The sequence below is a fragment of the Cyprinodon variegatus genome, unplaced genomic scaffold (assembly GCF_000732505.1).
Source record: "Cyprinodon variegatus isolate N-32 unplaced genomic scaffold, C_variegatus-1.0 Scaffold211, whole genome shotgun sequence".
Taxonomy (NCBI): domain Eukaryota; kingdom Metazoa; phylum Chordata; class Actinopteri; order Cyprinodontiformes; family Cyprinodontidae; genus Cyprinodon; species Cyprinodon variegatus.
Window position 1 is genome coordinate 80,820 of NW_015150664.1, and position 13,191 is coordinate 94,010.

Here is a 13,191-nt window from a genome sequence, read left to right on the forward strand (position 1 = left end):
ACATGAATGAGATCAAACAGCAAAAGTTATTTCTGGTCAGTCTACATGTTATCATTTTCAAATAAATAAATTCCGCATGATCTTTCTTTAATTTGAAAACCACATTTCCAAAGACGAACTTTGATTCTAATCTCAGCATAATGTACAAATCAGTTAAAGAGTATAAAGATTTACATGAAAGCTTGTAGGCACACGATGGATGTGGAACACCTGGTGTTCATCAGCTGATGATGATGATGGGGTTGATTAAAGCAGCTCTTCAGAGGAGGAGTCTCTCAGTCTTCTCTGGCCGTCTGTCTTAGAAGAGCTGTGTGGAACCTTTTTATTTTTTCCAACCCCTGCTAAGAATCACAATGATGAGCTTCTTGCTTGCTGCGGTTTTCCTCATCTCTACAGACCATAGAAGTTTTGGGCTCTCTCATCCCAAACCAGCCTGCCGTTACCCTCCGTCTCAATGGTGTCGGTCTTTGGAGATTGCCATTGAATGCAAGGTGAGTCTGACAGACTGCAGAGGATTAGAAAATAAAATATTTCTTTTTGTAAACTTAAGCTGAGATGTCTTGAAGCTAGGTGTTTAGATGCCAAATACAAAGATTTATAAGGTGCAGCATTTTATTTTCAAAATGTAAGCTTCTAATAATCCTGTTTACAGCTGTGATTGAAGTATCTTGTGGTCTGAGCTCAAATTAAAGTCATGCTTCATAAATTGGGGACTGATGGCTCTTCATGTGACTGGAGCTGCTCTGGCTTAAATAAGCCAAACTTGCTGAGCTTTAGAGATGGGTCAAAGTATGTTGGATATTTTATTTTTTTTTCTCCCAGGTCCAGAAGCAGTGCATGGAGCTCGGTGCCATAAAGCCAAACCAGACTGTTCCTCGTGTCGCCCTCACCCTGTACTATGAGACCCTCTGTCCAGATTGCAGATCCTTCATCACCAAACAGCTGTTCCCCACCTGGACAATGCTTCAGGACATCATGTCCCTAACGTTGGTTCCTTACGGCAATGCCAAGGTACATCTGTCACCCTTCAAACATAACTGGAGCGCAATGAACTATGTTTGAAGGGGTTTTGGAAATCCTGGTACTCCAGGTCCAGTGTTGTGTCATAAAGGTTTTTATGTTTGACTTTACCTAAATTGGCTAAACTGGTCATTAGTGGGCTTGTGTGACACTGAGTATAGCTTCAGGAGAAGTTGATTTGTCATGGAGCAGGAATTAATCCAAAATGTGCATAATGGTCGCCCTAAAGGAGCAAGCTTTCTTGCTGCTTTCAAAGTGCAACTAAAATATAAGACAAATTATTTTTCAACAGGAAACACTATCTGCAAACAGTCCCTTCACTTGTCAACATGGAGAACCAGAATGCAGAGGAAATATGATTCAGGTTTGATAATAAATTAAAGTATCTTGTGCCGATTAATGCAGAGGTTTAAAACAATGTCTCTCTCCTTCAGGCCTGCATCATCCATTTGACTGAAACATCCCTGGCCTTTCAGATAATCCACTGCATGGAGTCTGCTTCAAATGTCCTCAATGCTGCAGAGCCAGTGAGTGTCTTTTATTCTGTGGGTTTATTTAATTTTAAATCTGACTTTTTTTTTTTTTTCTTCTCCTTTAGTGTCTCCAGCTGTATGCTCCCTCTGTGTCCTGGGCCACGGTTGATGCATGTGTGACCGGACGTCTGGGTTACAGGCTGATGCATGACTATGCTGTCATGACCAGAGCTCTGAATCCTGCCCATACTCATGTTCCTTGGGTCACATTTAATGGGGTGAGACCTAAAGCTTTAGATGGTCACAGTGAAGGTCTTGACTTTACTTTCTTCAAAGAAAGAAATGGTAATGGGCCACTTTTGTGCTGCAGGAGTACACCGAAGAGAACGAAGCCAAGGCGGCATCATCCCTGTTTCATTTGGTCTGTGAGCTCTACAAGGCAAGTTTCACTCTGGCATCTGTAAAACTGACAAATGTGGTAGGGTGTTGGTGAATCACACTGGCTGGCAAGAACCTCAGTCCTGTAAATTCCTAATTTTTTCCAACTCTCTGACCATCCACAGGGAGTGAAGCCTCCTGCCTGCACCGGAGCCCCAGTCAAACTGAGCAAAAGTGGCTGCTTGATGGAATAAAAGAATTGTCATTTTTTTTCCTTAAATGACTAAACAATAAAATCACAACCAAATGCCCTAGTCTGACTTGCTGTAAAGAAGATTAGAATGTGTGCTTTTAGCTACACAGAATTTTTTTTTTTTTTTTTAGCCATGATGGTCTAGAATCTGGGTCAATCTATAAGCCTGAGCTGAACACAAGTCGCACTTCCAAGTACTGTAAGTCTGCGAAGAAGCAAACATTTTTTATTATTTTTTTTTGAATCCCTTATTTTTCCATTGTCCTAAATGTGGTTTTAGCTCAACTTATATTCAGGGTTTATACAGGAATGAGTAACTCTAATTTAGTGATTAGAAATTTTAATGCCATCAAGTACCCATGACTGTTATAACGGCAAAATCCTTCATCTTTACCCTGACAGGCTACATCCCTGTCCCGGAATTCCTCGTTTTCCAATCACTTTTGCCTCGAGCTTCCTTTCCAAACATCCGGCTTTACGATCCACCAGAAGCGGTTCCACACAAACAGGCAGAGCCAGATAAATCTGATATAGCTGACTAAACTGTTATAAACTTTTTTTTTTTTTTTTTTTTTAAGAAAGACTTCAAATGCCACAATCACATTTAATGAATTTTAAATGCCAATGAAGTCCTTAATTAAATTTTTAATCTGTGGAAACCCTGATATTGAAAAGTAACAGGAAACAAGCAAACCCTTTGAGGCTGTTCTATTGGCTGGAATGCTTGCTAGAGGATGATCCGACTCTGGTCTGAGAGCAGAAAAAATCCACAAGCAAAGCCAACAGGTGCAAGAGCCTCTGACCCGAGCAGAGACTGGTTTGTGTGCAAGGAAGCAAAGAAGAGAAAATATCTGTGCAAGAAGCATTAGATTTGAGAGCAGAAACAAGGGAGTATATGAGAGTTTTGGCAGAAAAATCCTCCATAGTTTCCCCCCTCCTGGATAGCCAATTAAAAGGCTTTTGCTGCTGCAATCAGCTGTACTGAAACCTTGAAAACCTGGGGGACTGACTCTAGACAGTGTACTCATGGGTCGCATGATGACCCCCTGTGATATCACTTTGCCTTTTTTTTTTTTTTAACCCTTGTGTAGCTGAATTTCCCTCGTAAAAGATATTCTACATCCTTTAAGGAAAAAAATTGTGTTCAAGAATGTTTATAAATTTCCATATCATTTATTGGCATTTTTCACAAAACACCCTGAACTTCCGAGAATCTTTTGGCTTCAAATGCAAAATAAAAATAGTTCATTTCTTTGACAAAAACAAACATTGGAGTGGCAGACGAGTTCATACAAGTAAAGCATACTTGTTTTTAGGCTCCGGAACATAAAATCAGTTCTTACAGTACTTTTTCGACACATTTAAAGAATAAATATCTTTAGACATTTGCACAACACAGAGACTGAAAGACTGCATGAACATGTATGAAGGCAGTATCAGCATTGAAACCGAAGGCAGGGATTTCCCTGCCATCTAACACACCTAACACTGAGTGGCGCTGTTGTCCACCCTGTGTTAAACCATGGTGCTGTATTCAACTAGATGACCTGACACCTCAGACTTGGAAGGGCGGGTCTAAAAGTACAAGTTTATAAGAATGCATGATGAGAATGACACCAGGGAATCATTTTTAAAAAGTTCATCAGACAAGTATTTGTGTCCGTAGCACATGGAGCCACTGAACAACTGTTGTCCTTGGTTGGAGTTACGGTTTCAGTAGGATAATGTAGACGAACCTATAAATCTAATGCTTTGCTTTTTGGGACGTCTTGTCATTGGTAATTTTTGCACAGATAGGGATGGAAGGAAACTTAAGGAAGAGATGGAAAAATCCCACAATTTTTGAAGTTTGTCGTAGCAGTCAACAAAACGCTGGGCGATTCTCGTGCTTCCTTCATGTCAAACATTCTTATAGTTGAAATCCTGTGTAAATGTCTGAGGGTCAGCATCCAGCAAAAAGAAAACAGCACAAAGGGTCTTTAACACAAGGCTCAGTCATGTAATGCTGATTGATAAAGCTTACTACCTAAAAATTGAAATACTGTTAGACTAGTGTTTCCTACAACTGCCTAACCAGGAAGCAAAATATCTTTTGTAGTGCTAGCTAACCGCCTGGTGTCTCTACCGGCTCTAGACTTGATGCCTACTTGGTACAGAAAGAGATGAAAGTCATGAAACGCCTGAAACCACAAACATTCTCAGCTATCGGGATTAGCAGAGGGCTGTTCTCTATGCTGCACAAAAACCTATGAAAACGCCTTTAAATACTGTTAACATGTTTGTAAAAACTAACACTTATAAAGTTAATGACTTTGATACAATCATCTGTTTAAAATCTCTAGTGTAAAAATGTACAGCTTTGTAGGCTGGCAGGGGTTTTGTGAGTTTTCAAAACTTGTGGCAAAACCAACTTCCTAGTCAGGCAGGTTAGAGCCTGATGGGAAACAACCAAAAACATTTGGGACTCTGTTTAAAATGTTAACGAACACAGATTTCACTGATTTTATTACAAACATAAACCCATATTTTAAAGGTGCATCTTAAGATGAAATATCAATATTTTGATCTCTTTTAATAGTTTAATTATCAATAGAACCTATTATATTATTGAATTACAGCACATAAAGACAGAGGAACATAATCCAAGCGTTTATTCCAGGTAATTCCAATTCTTTTCTCCGTTTTCCATGCTCTAACACTTGAATATGGCACTCTTTAAACAACCAGATTGTTCAGTTATAACCTTTGATTGTCTAACAATACAGTTTTTCTTTATATTAAAACTCATTATTGTTCTGACATAATATTGTATTTTTTAAAAGCGGAATTTTGGTTTTGTTTTTAACATATAACAATACATACAAACTTAAGAGAAATAAATACCAGTAGTATAGCTATATGCATTTAATCAATCTATATGAAATCTGACTTTTAGAAAGATCAACTTTTATAAACGAATGAATAAAACATTAACAAATTATTGAAATTCTGTCAGATTTGCCAACATTCCCAGAAAGTTTTCAAACAACCGTTTAAACCAGGAAATTAGAAAACTTTTGAAATCCTTCGAACTGAGGCACAATAAGAAGCTGGAGGAGCACATTGCAACTAATTCCCAGTTGGTCAGTAACAGTACTGGGTATAGTAAGAAGTCTGGATCTCTTAACGTTTACCAGTCTGTGAAAAAACACATTTCACAATAGTGGAACAATTTCCCCCACAAAAAAAAGTTTCTTAATGGAAACTAGGAAGATGGAACATCACATTATCTATCGATCATCAAATCATGATAAAAATTAGAAAATTTGTGTGCCAAAGTCAAAGCTGGCAAATTCTGGATGCCTGAGATCTATAGAACTATAACAATGTTCAACCACCTGCATCCATAACAACAAAGCTTATTAGTGGATGAGTGCGAGTGCTGAACTGTACCTGCAGTCCAGACCTTTAACTGACTGAAAATATGTGGCACTTGAGAGGGTGGCAAACCATGCAACCTAGGGTATCAGAGAAGAACGGGACATTTACACACAATTCTTAAAGGAAGAGAGGACGCTTCAGGGATAAACCCTTCCCACCTGTTAGTGCAATCTAATTAAAGGTTATCCCACTATATTATGAAAATGCCCCAATATCATTATTTAAACACCTGGTATGTCTACTAAGCTTATTTGCACAAAAAATATGGGTTTATAACATTTACAAATTATTAAATTCTGTTTTGCTTATATTTTACACAAAGTCCCAGCCTTTTTTTAATTGAGCTCTACAGCAGCATCTCTCGACACAAAGGGTGAAAAGTATTTATCTGTTTATGTTGGGAAAATGGGAATAACTTTAACCTGTGGCTGATGTTTGACATGTGGCTTGGTGAAAAGGTGATGCCAGGGAATGTTTAATAAGAAACCTGGTAATTTCTCTTGGAAAAAACAGACACAGAAACTTAATTTTATTTATTCCACTTATTTGCTAAAGAAGAAGACTTTTTTCCAACTGAAGTCTGACTTTTTTTTTTTATTGCCATTCCATCTGGGTCTCAAAAGAGCTCCTTCACTATAGTTACATGAACTTCTCTATTAATCATTTGGTTTGAGCAAAGTTTTATTTTTATTTTTTTGACTCTTTGACAAAAGCATTGGAATGTCTATTTTCCTTTATCTATCCTTGAAATCATTCTGCGTTTCATTTGTCTTGGAGTTCAAAGGTCAAACGTCACACCTGAGCTGAGTGTGCTATGGTTCCAAGTTGGAAAACCACCAAGATTGTTAGAGAAGGATTTTAACTTTGGACAGTGAGGAGAATCTCCAAAAAATGAGGCTGTTTTTGTATTTTGCTTGTATGGGAAAGCATTATCTGAGAGCTGCAGCCTTAAACATAATAATTTGGAGCATGAACAAATACAGTAAAGCTATTTTGCTTCTGATAGTCATTGTTTCACATCTGCATGCCAGTTATATTAAAGCTGACTGGAAAATTAAACACGAGTCAAAAACAATTGTGAGAAGTACACTGATATCAGTAATAATTCAACTAACTACACTGTTTTCTTTACCTTGTGCTGCTGTAAAACGGATAATTACATATCGGTACAACTTTGTAAACAAGATAGTGATCAAATCTCATTTTAAGAGAGAAAAATTGAGATAAATAAAATAGAATAAAAAAACAACAATTAGAAATATATAATTTGAATACTAATAACAGAATAAAAAGTACAGTTATATAAATATTGCTGTCTTCATTTATCAGTGAACAACTCACACTTATATTTCTAACTAAACTATACATTTTTTTTTCTTTCTTAGTGCATGTAAAGAAAATTCATATTGATGATGCATTAACTTCACCATTTTTAAGGAGTAAAACAATTGCCACATATTACGTGACAAATGCCACAAATAGCATGCTGCTTTTATGAGCATTTGCATCAGCTGGACAGCTTTTGTACGTTGCAGCTCTCAGATAATAATAGGAAGAGGAGGCAAAACGTTTCTGTTGGTGTAGATTTATTGTTTCTCTTAAAGGTTCTCTCCAAACCTTATAGCTGGATGCTTTGCTAGCTATTAACATGTTAGTAACGATCAATTAATGCATCCTTAAGGGAGATGTTTTGCAAATAGAGGTTGTAAAACACTTTGTGTAGTTCTGGTTAAATGGGAAATAAACTGTTCACTGTCGCCATATTGGGTACAAAACCCAAAGGACCTTGGACATTTATAGACATTTTCTTTCAAAATATCAAATTCAAAAATCTTTATGTTGGTGAAATTAGAAAAGTAAACTTCTGAATACAGACAAAGACAGAATAAGGTTTTATGCTCCATTTTCAGAAATGTTTTTCAAATTTCAGAGCAACTAATATTAACTTTATCTGCAACTGTATTCAGTTGATAAACTGTCTGTCATTCCTTGGAACACTAAATTTATAAAATATAATCTGTGTAGTAACCCTCTATACAGTGGTGTCAATGGGTACTGTGCTCTTTGTAAATACTCTGATTTAGAGCATATTAAATTAGTTAATTTTGACATTGCTTTGATATTAATTTTATTGCCAGAATCCAATAATCCTCATTAGGTATTGAAAACAGAGGAAGCCTCCAACCTGGGGCTTTAGAAGCTGCTGCAGAGCTGCAATATTTCATGCTCATCCAAAACACTGAATTTTAGGGCCTGCCCTGCCTTCTGGTAGCTGTAGTTTCATGTCCTGTACAGGTTTGTTTGTGATCAGTAGGCCTACAGTGGGTGAAGCCCTTTGTGTGACTAAATACAAGAGCTGAACTCTAAAGACGGTAAAGTGCTACTGCGGACCGGAGGCACCCTGATTAAAAAAATGCTTTTTTAAGCACAGAAACACATATGAGACCAGCAAACACACGACAAGGAATATTACAGAAATTAAAACATAAACAATCTAAAATATAAGGTAAAACATAGATAAAGCTCAAACTAAGTATACATTGGTGTCTTTTCAACAGGCAAGACTAAGGTTCAGCCCAAAGTGTTCGGTTCCTATGGTGCTACAAGCTGGTTTGAGTATCTGATTGCCTCATCTGCCAAATTCTCTATTAAAGGGATTTAAATAAATGTAAAGACACACATGTTGGACAATGTCTCATTTTTTTCACTGAGACGAACAGGACAGACAGTTTGGGGTCGGGGATCAGTACACCTGTGCTACATTAGGTTTATGCTTCACTTCATACCCTGAGGTTTAGGTCCGTCGATTTTCTCATCTACATCCCATATTTGGTTAAATGACTCATTTCACACGTCATCCTTAAAGAAATAAATCATACTCACTTATCCCAACTCAATAATCCTAGATTCTAAATTAAAAACAATGGTGCAAAATAATTTCCAAGACCCTGTCACGCCACGGTAGTCCTCATTCGCTGTTCGGATGTCACAGTTATTTGGAGGAAGACATTTCCTTTCAGGTTTTGTTACCTTTTGTGAGTACAAGCCTTAATTCCTCTCTTCCAAGCTTAAATGCAGCACTTTTTTCATCAGGAATGCTCCAAACTGAGGCTGCTGTGAAACAGGAAGGCCTATCAGGCACTCAGACAGAGGAGAAAACATTTCATTTTGCTGAAAAAGAAAAAAATGCAGAGGAGAATCGTTCCTCTGCTCTCTAGAGAGGGTGTCTCCAGTGTAAAGGGACTGTGGTGATTTTACAGACATTGTTGGCAAAGGCTCGCCCTGCCTACACATCCAGCACTCATGTCTCTTAAGCAGGGCGGCTGGTGCTGGTCATTACGTTCCCATCCGCAGGCAGGCCACACCATCGCCCTCCTGACTCAGCTCTCCATTCCTGTCCGAACTCTCCGGCCCCGGGGAGGCCTGTGTCCTGTGAGGGTGGGGGCTTCGCACAGACATGGAGGCCAGATTCAAGGTCCGCGATGGGTGAGGTGAGGGAGGGCGGTATCTGCTGTTGTTGCCACTGCGGGGGTCTGGAGACAGGGACGGTGAGGAGGAATCGTGTCGCCTTGTCAGAGACTCCTCCTCTAAGGGGCTCTCGAGGTCAGACTCCACTTCCTCCTCATCCTCTTCTTCCTCCAGGGTGAGTTCAAACTGGAATTTGTCTCCTCCTGATGGGATAGCTCCTCCTGCTCCTCCTGGAGTCCCATCTGCCGGTCCCACCTCAGCGTGGTGCTCGTCCGGGCTCGTTGGCGAGGGGCTGCGGGGGATCATGCTCTGATACCACTCCCTGTTATCCTCAAGCGTGTCCAAAATGTCCTGGGCGTCAGGGTGTACCAGATCTGCCCAGGTCTCCCACAGAGGATGCACGATGTAGTCAATGAATCCCACCTAGGTAAGAAAATACAAAATTATCAAATAGAAACCAACATCAATGTGATAAAACTAGTGAATATTACAGAGTAGAATCCCATGAAAATATTTAAACTCCTTAAACTTTTCTACAAAATGTAATCAGAGTGCCTTACTTGGCTCTTTTCTATGGAGGCATTGTGTTTGTCGCACATGGGGCTGATCTCCATCCCCTTGTCCCGCTCTCTGTCCCCCTGGGTGAAAAACTCCACCATGATGCGGTCTGTCCATTTTCGGTAGAGCTCCAGTGGTTTGGTTGGGTTGCTTAAGTCAGCACAGTGGACCATGTTCTGTAGAACCTGCAAAAACAATTTGACCCCTCAAAATTATTTTGTTCTTTCATCCTCATTCCTCCAATGCTTGAGAAAGAAAGATTAATGGCAGACAAGAATAACCTGCATCTATACATCCCCTTGTTATAGTTATCCACATCGTTATAGAAAAACAAGGTCTGAAAAGTGTTACAAAGCAGTTGTTTGGGGCTCAAGTGAACCACCATGACATTCATTACACTGACAAGAAACGGATCAGTGCTTTACCTTCCCAGGAATGGCCCTACCAAAAGTACTACAAGAGGGCATCAATTACTCATCCAGGTGATCACAAAAGGACCCAGAACATCTAAAGACCTGCATGTCAGAGTTCATGTTTGTACAATAAGAAAAACAGACTGAGCAAAACAGCATTTGTGGTAAAGTGCCAAAGCTAAAGCACTGCCATAAAAACAACAGAAGAACCTTTCGTTGATGCGGCAAATTTTCATTAGCTCAGAAAATAACAGAACAATTTGCAAAGCAAGAGTACAAGCTGCATCTGCTGTTAAACTAACAGCATTTCATACAAGGTTTAAAAAGTATTTAGTCTTGACAACATATTGTTTATTTAATTAAAAATTTTTTTTTAGCATTTATTAGCTAGTTTTTAATCAAGTTTTAGGTTTTTGAAAATGCTTAGTTTAAGTTTAGTGTTTAATAGTTTCAGCTATAGTTATATTATTTTAGGTAATAAGAGTTAAATACCAGGGGCAAGACAAAATAAATCAAAAACAATAAAAGGAAATAAAATCCCAGATAAGGACAGACCATTAAACACACAGGAGCTGACTGCCATCTGCTGTTGTAATGTGGTATAGTCAAAAAACTTGAAAAATCAACAGGAAACTAGACCTCAGATTAATTCAGATAAAGACACAAACAAAAATGAGCACATTCTCCCTTAAAATCAGTTAGTTTTATCAGTTTTTACACTCAGTTTTAGTTATGTTTTAATTTTTTTATTTACTTTTATCTTTATTTCAGTTAACAATATTTTTTACTGTAGTTTTTCGTCATTTCATTAGTTTTAGCTAATGATAATAACCTTGATTACACATCTCTATCTTCATTACTGCTGTACTTGATGGAACCCCACATTCCAGAAAAACCTGCAGCAGAAAGTTTAATCTGTGTAAACTGCAGATGTCTTTGCAATAAAATGTTTGAAAAGCATAAACGCTTTTTTGCATTAATAAAAGAGCAGATTTCCATTCTGAAGTATCCCAAATAACATTAGTTTGATGATAACATGAGTTTGTGGCACTTCATTTACCTGGATTCGGTCAGAGTAATTGTCTAGCAGCAGGACTCCCAAACTCGTCACTTTCTTGGTCTCCACCATCGTCTTCATGTCTGCCAAGAAGTTCATGTGTTTGGACATATCTGTGGCCAGCACCTAAACACAGCAAGACAGCATCTGTACCACTGAAACCATCCTTAACACCTCTAAATGAAATCTGGTCATGTTCCTCAATCCCTCAACAGTGCTCTTTTAGCTTTAATGTTGCAGTTTAAGCTTAATATCTTTATATTTGACATTTTAATTTGAAATAACTTTAGTAGAATAGAACAGTCATTTATTGTTTCAAAGTGGGGATATTCTGTATTTTATTAAAAAATAAAGGGAAAGTTTGTTTTAAAAAACAGTATACAGAGATCATTTAAGAGGTGCATGAAGTTTGTGGCAATTCATTTATTTGGATGCAGTCAGTTTGTCTATTTTCTAAGCTGTAGATATTTCTCAAGTCTACAGAGTTTGTTAGCAGCAGGGAACATAACACTTCTTAATGCCCCTGGAAGTTACCAAATCAGCATGCAGCACTTACAGAAAAAGACTGAACAGTACAAATATACCTATGTTTGGCTTGAAGCTGGGAAAGATGTATTATAATGTATATATATTAATAATGATGATTTTCTGGTGCATTTCTATTTTCCCAATATAAATATATATTAGACTTTCTAAGCGCAATATAAAACTGTAGTAAAATGTTTAAAATTGATTTAAGTTTTTCCTTTTTTCTGCAAAAGATTTCACTTTCCTAGAGTTGTTTTAAGCAAAATGTCCCTATTTTTGATAATCAAAACAAATGCTTATTATCTATTTACTAATGCCATTTCTGTACATGTCATCCTTCAGAAAGAGAGACAGATTGGTACATTTAGACAACAAAATAAAGTCTAGAAATAAACCTAGTTAAACCCTATTCTTTCTTTTATGCCATACGTATTCACATCTGGACAATCTTTATGAAATTCCATATCTTCTTATCCAGAGTTTGCAGGAACAAAGGTCCCAGCCTTACCATGTCAATCACCATCTTTCTGAGGGAGTCTTTCTGTTTCTTGCTCAGATTCTGGAAGATATCACAGTTTTCTTCTTGCAGTAGCTTGAAGCCAACAGCGAGGTGGTGGTTCTCCAGCACAGATGAATCGTTGTACATTAGTGCCAACTCAGAGCCTAAAATAAAGAAAGAGACCAGGTCACTATGCAAAAACGTCCTAATTCAAACATGACTCTATAAAGATCAAAGCTGATGTACTTTGGTTTTAATTAGTTTGTAGTTTTTAAAAGAGTAAACAAATTCAGTCACCCACACATATTCTGGTCACAATAACTAGGTTGCACTACATACATTATAAACTTTCTATTTAATCTAATTTTTTTTTGCATTTGCAGACGTCTGGTTCTGTTCTTTTTTTTTAATGTAGCCATCAATAAACAGTTCTCTCTCAGCTGAATGCCGAAACAAGAGGAAACATACTGGTGTTTATGAGGAACTGGTTGGTGACACCAGGATGGTCGACATCATGGATGGCACTTGCAAAAAGAGCAGCCATGATTTCTAGGTCTGTAAACACCGCCTTGGATAAAGAAAGACAACAAAACAGCATCACTTAAACCTTAATTCAAGCTAAAAAATGTAATCTGAGTAAAAACAGTGAGAATACGAACCTCTAAAGCTGGAGTTGACAGGAGGACATGGGTGGATTGCACCACATCAGCTGCATGGATGTTGTTGTGATAAGCTACGTCTGCATGGTAGTGGTCCTCTAAAGTCATCATGAAGGTGAGAAAGGTGTCATTTGGCACCTTGAAGGTTTTCAGAAGATCTCGCTCCTGTCAAATGAGTGACAACAAATAAAACATCAACCACCTGCAGATTCTTTTTTCTGTTCATTTATTTAAGATCTACAGATGGGGCAGATCTTATTTTTTTGTAGGGTTGTCAAAAGTATCGAGACTCAAAAAAGTATCGATACCAAAATGTTGTATCCGGATACAATACTCGTTTTTAAAAGTATCGATACAGTGCTACAGTGCTTTGTTTCTTAACCAGTTTGGCTAGTGTCATTGTTATGTGTGCAAAGCATAGCCAAGGAAGGAACACTTAATTTTAATTTTATAAGTTTTTTATCA

The 13,191-nt window shown here is 37.9% G+C and overlaps 2 protein-coding genes across 7 annotated transcripts in view; one reads left to right on the plus strand and one right to left on the minus strand.

Moving 5' to 3' along the window:
• Positions 1 to 279: 279 nt before the first annotated feature.
• On the plus strand, positions 280 to 2,183 carry ifi30 (interferon, gamma-inducible protein 30). The gene is made up of 7 exons (XM_015380305.1): positions 280 to 491; positions 823 to 1,011; positions 1,313 to 1,384; positions 1,455 to 1,547; positions 1,619 to 1,771; positions 1,864 to 1,932; positions 2,057 to 2,183. The coding sequence occupies exons 1-7, from the start codon at positions 354 to 356 to the stop codon at positions 2,123 to 2,125; spliced, it is 783 nt and encodes a 260-aa protein (XP_015235791.1). The 5' UTR covers positions 280 to 353; the 3' UTR covers positions 2,126 to 2,183.
• Positions 2,184 to 3,292: 1,109 nt separating this feature from the next.
• The window catches only part of pde4c (phosphodiesterase 4C), a 105,149-nt gene continuing 95,250 nt past the window's right edge, over positions 3,293 to 13,191 (minus strand). For all 6 annotated transcript variants that reach the window (XM_015380322.1, XM_015380325.1, XM_015380323.1 and 3 more), the window contains 6 exons: positions 12,727 to 12,891; positions 12,536 to 12,635; positions 12,077 to 12,231; positions 11,044 to 11,166; positions 9,573 to 9,755; positions 3,293 to 9,435 (listed from right to left, as the gene is read on the minus strand). In XM_015380322.1, coding sequence (XP_015235808.1) covers positions 8,881 to 9,435; positions 9,573 to 9,755; positions 11,044 to 11,166; positions 12,077 to 12,231; positions 12,536 to 12,635; positions 12,727 to 12,891 — 1,281 coding nt within the window. In that variant the 3' untranslated portion in view covers positions 3,293 to 8,880. The remainder of the gene's footprint in view (positions 9,436 to 9,572; positions 9,756 to 11,043; positions 11,167 to 12,076; positions 12,232 to 12,535; positions 12,636 to 12,726; positions 12,892 to 13,191) is intronic.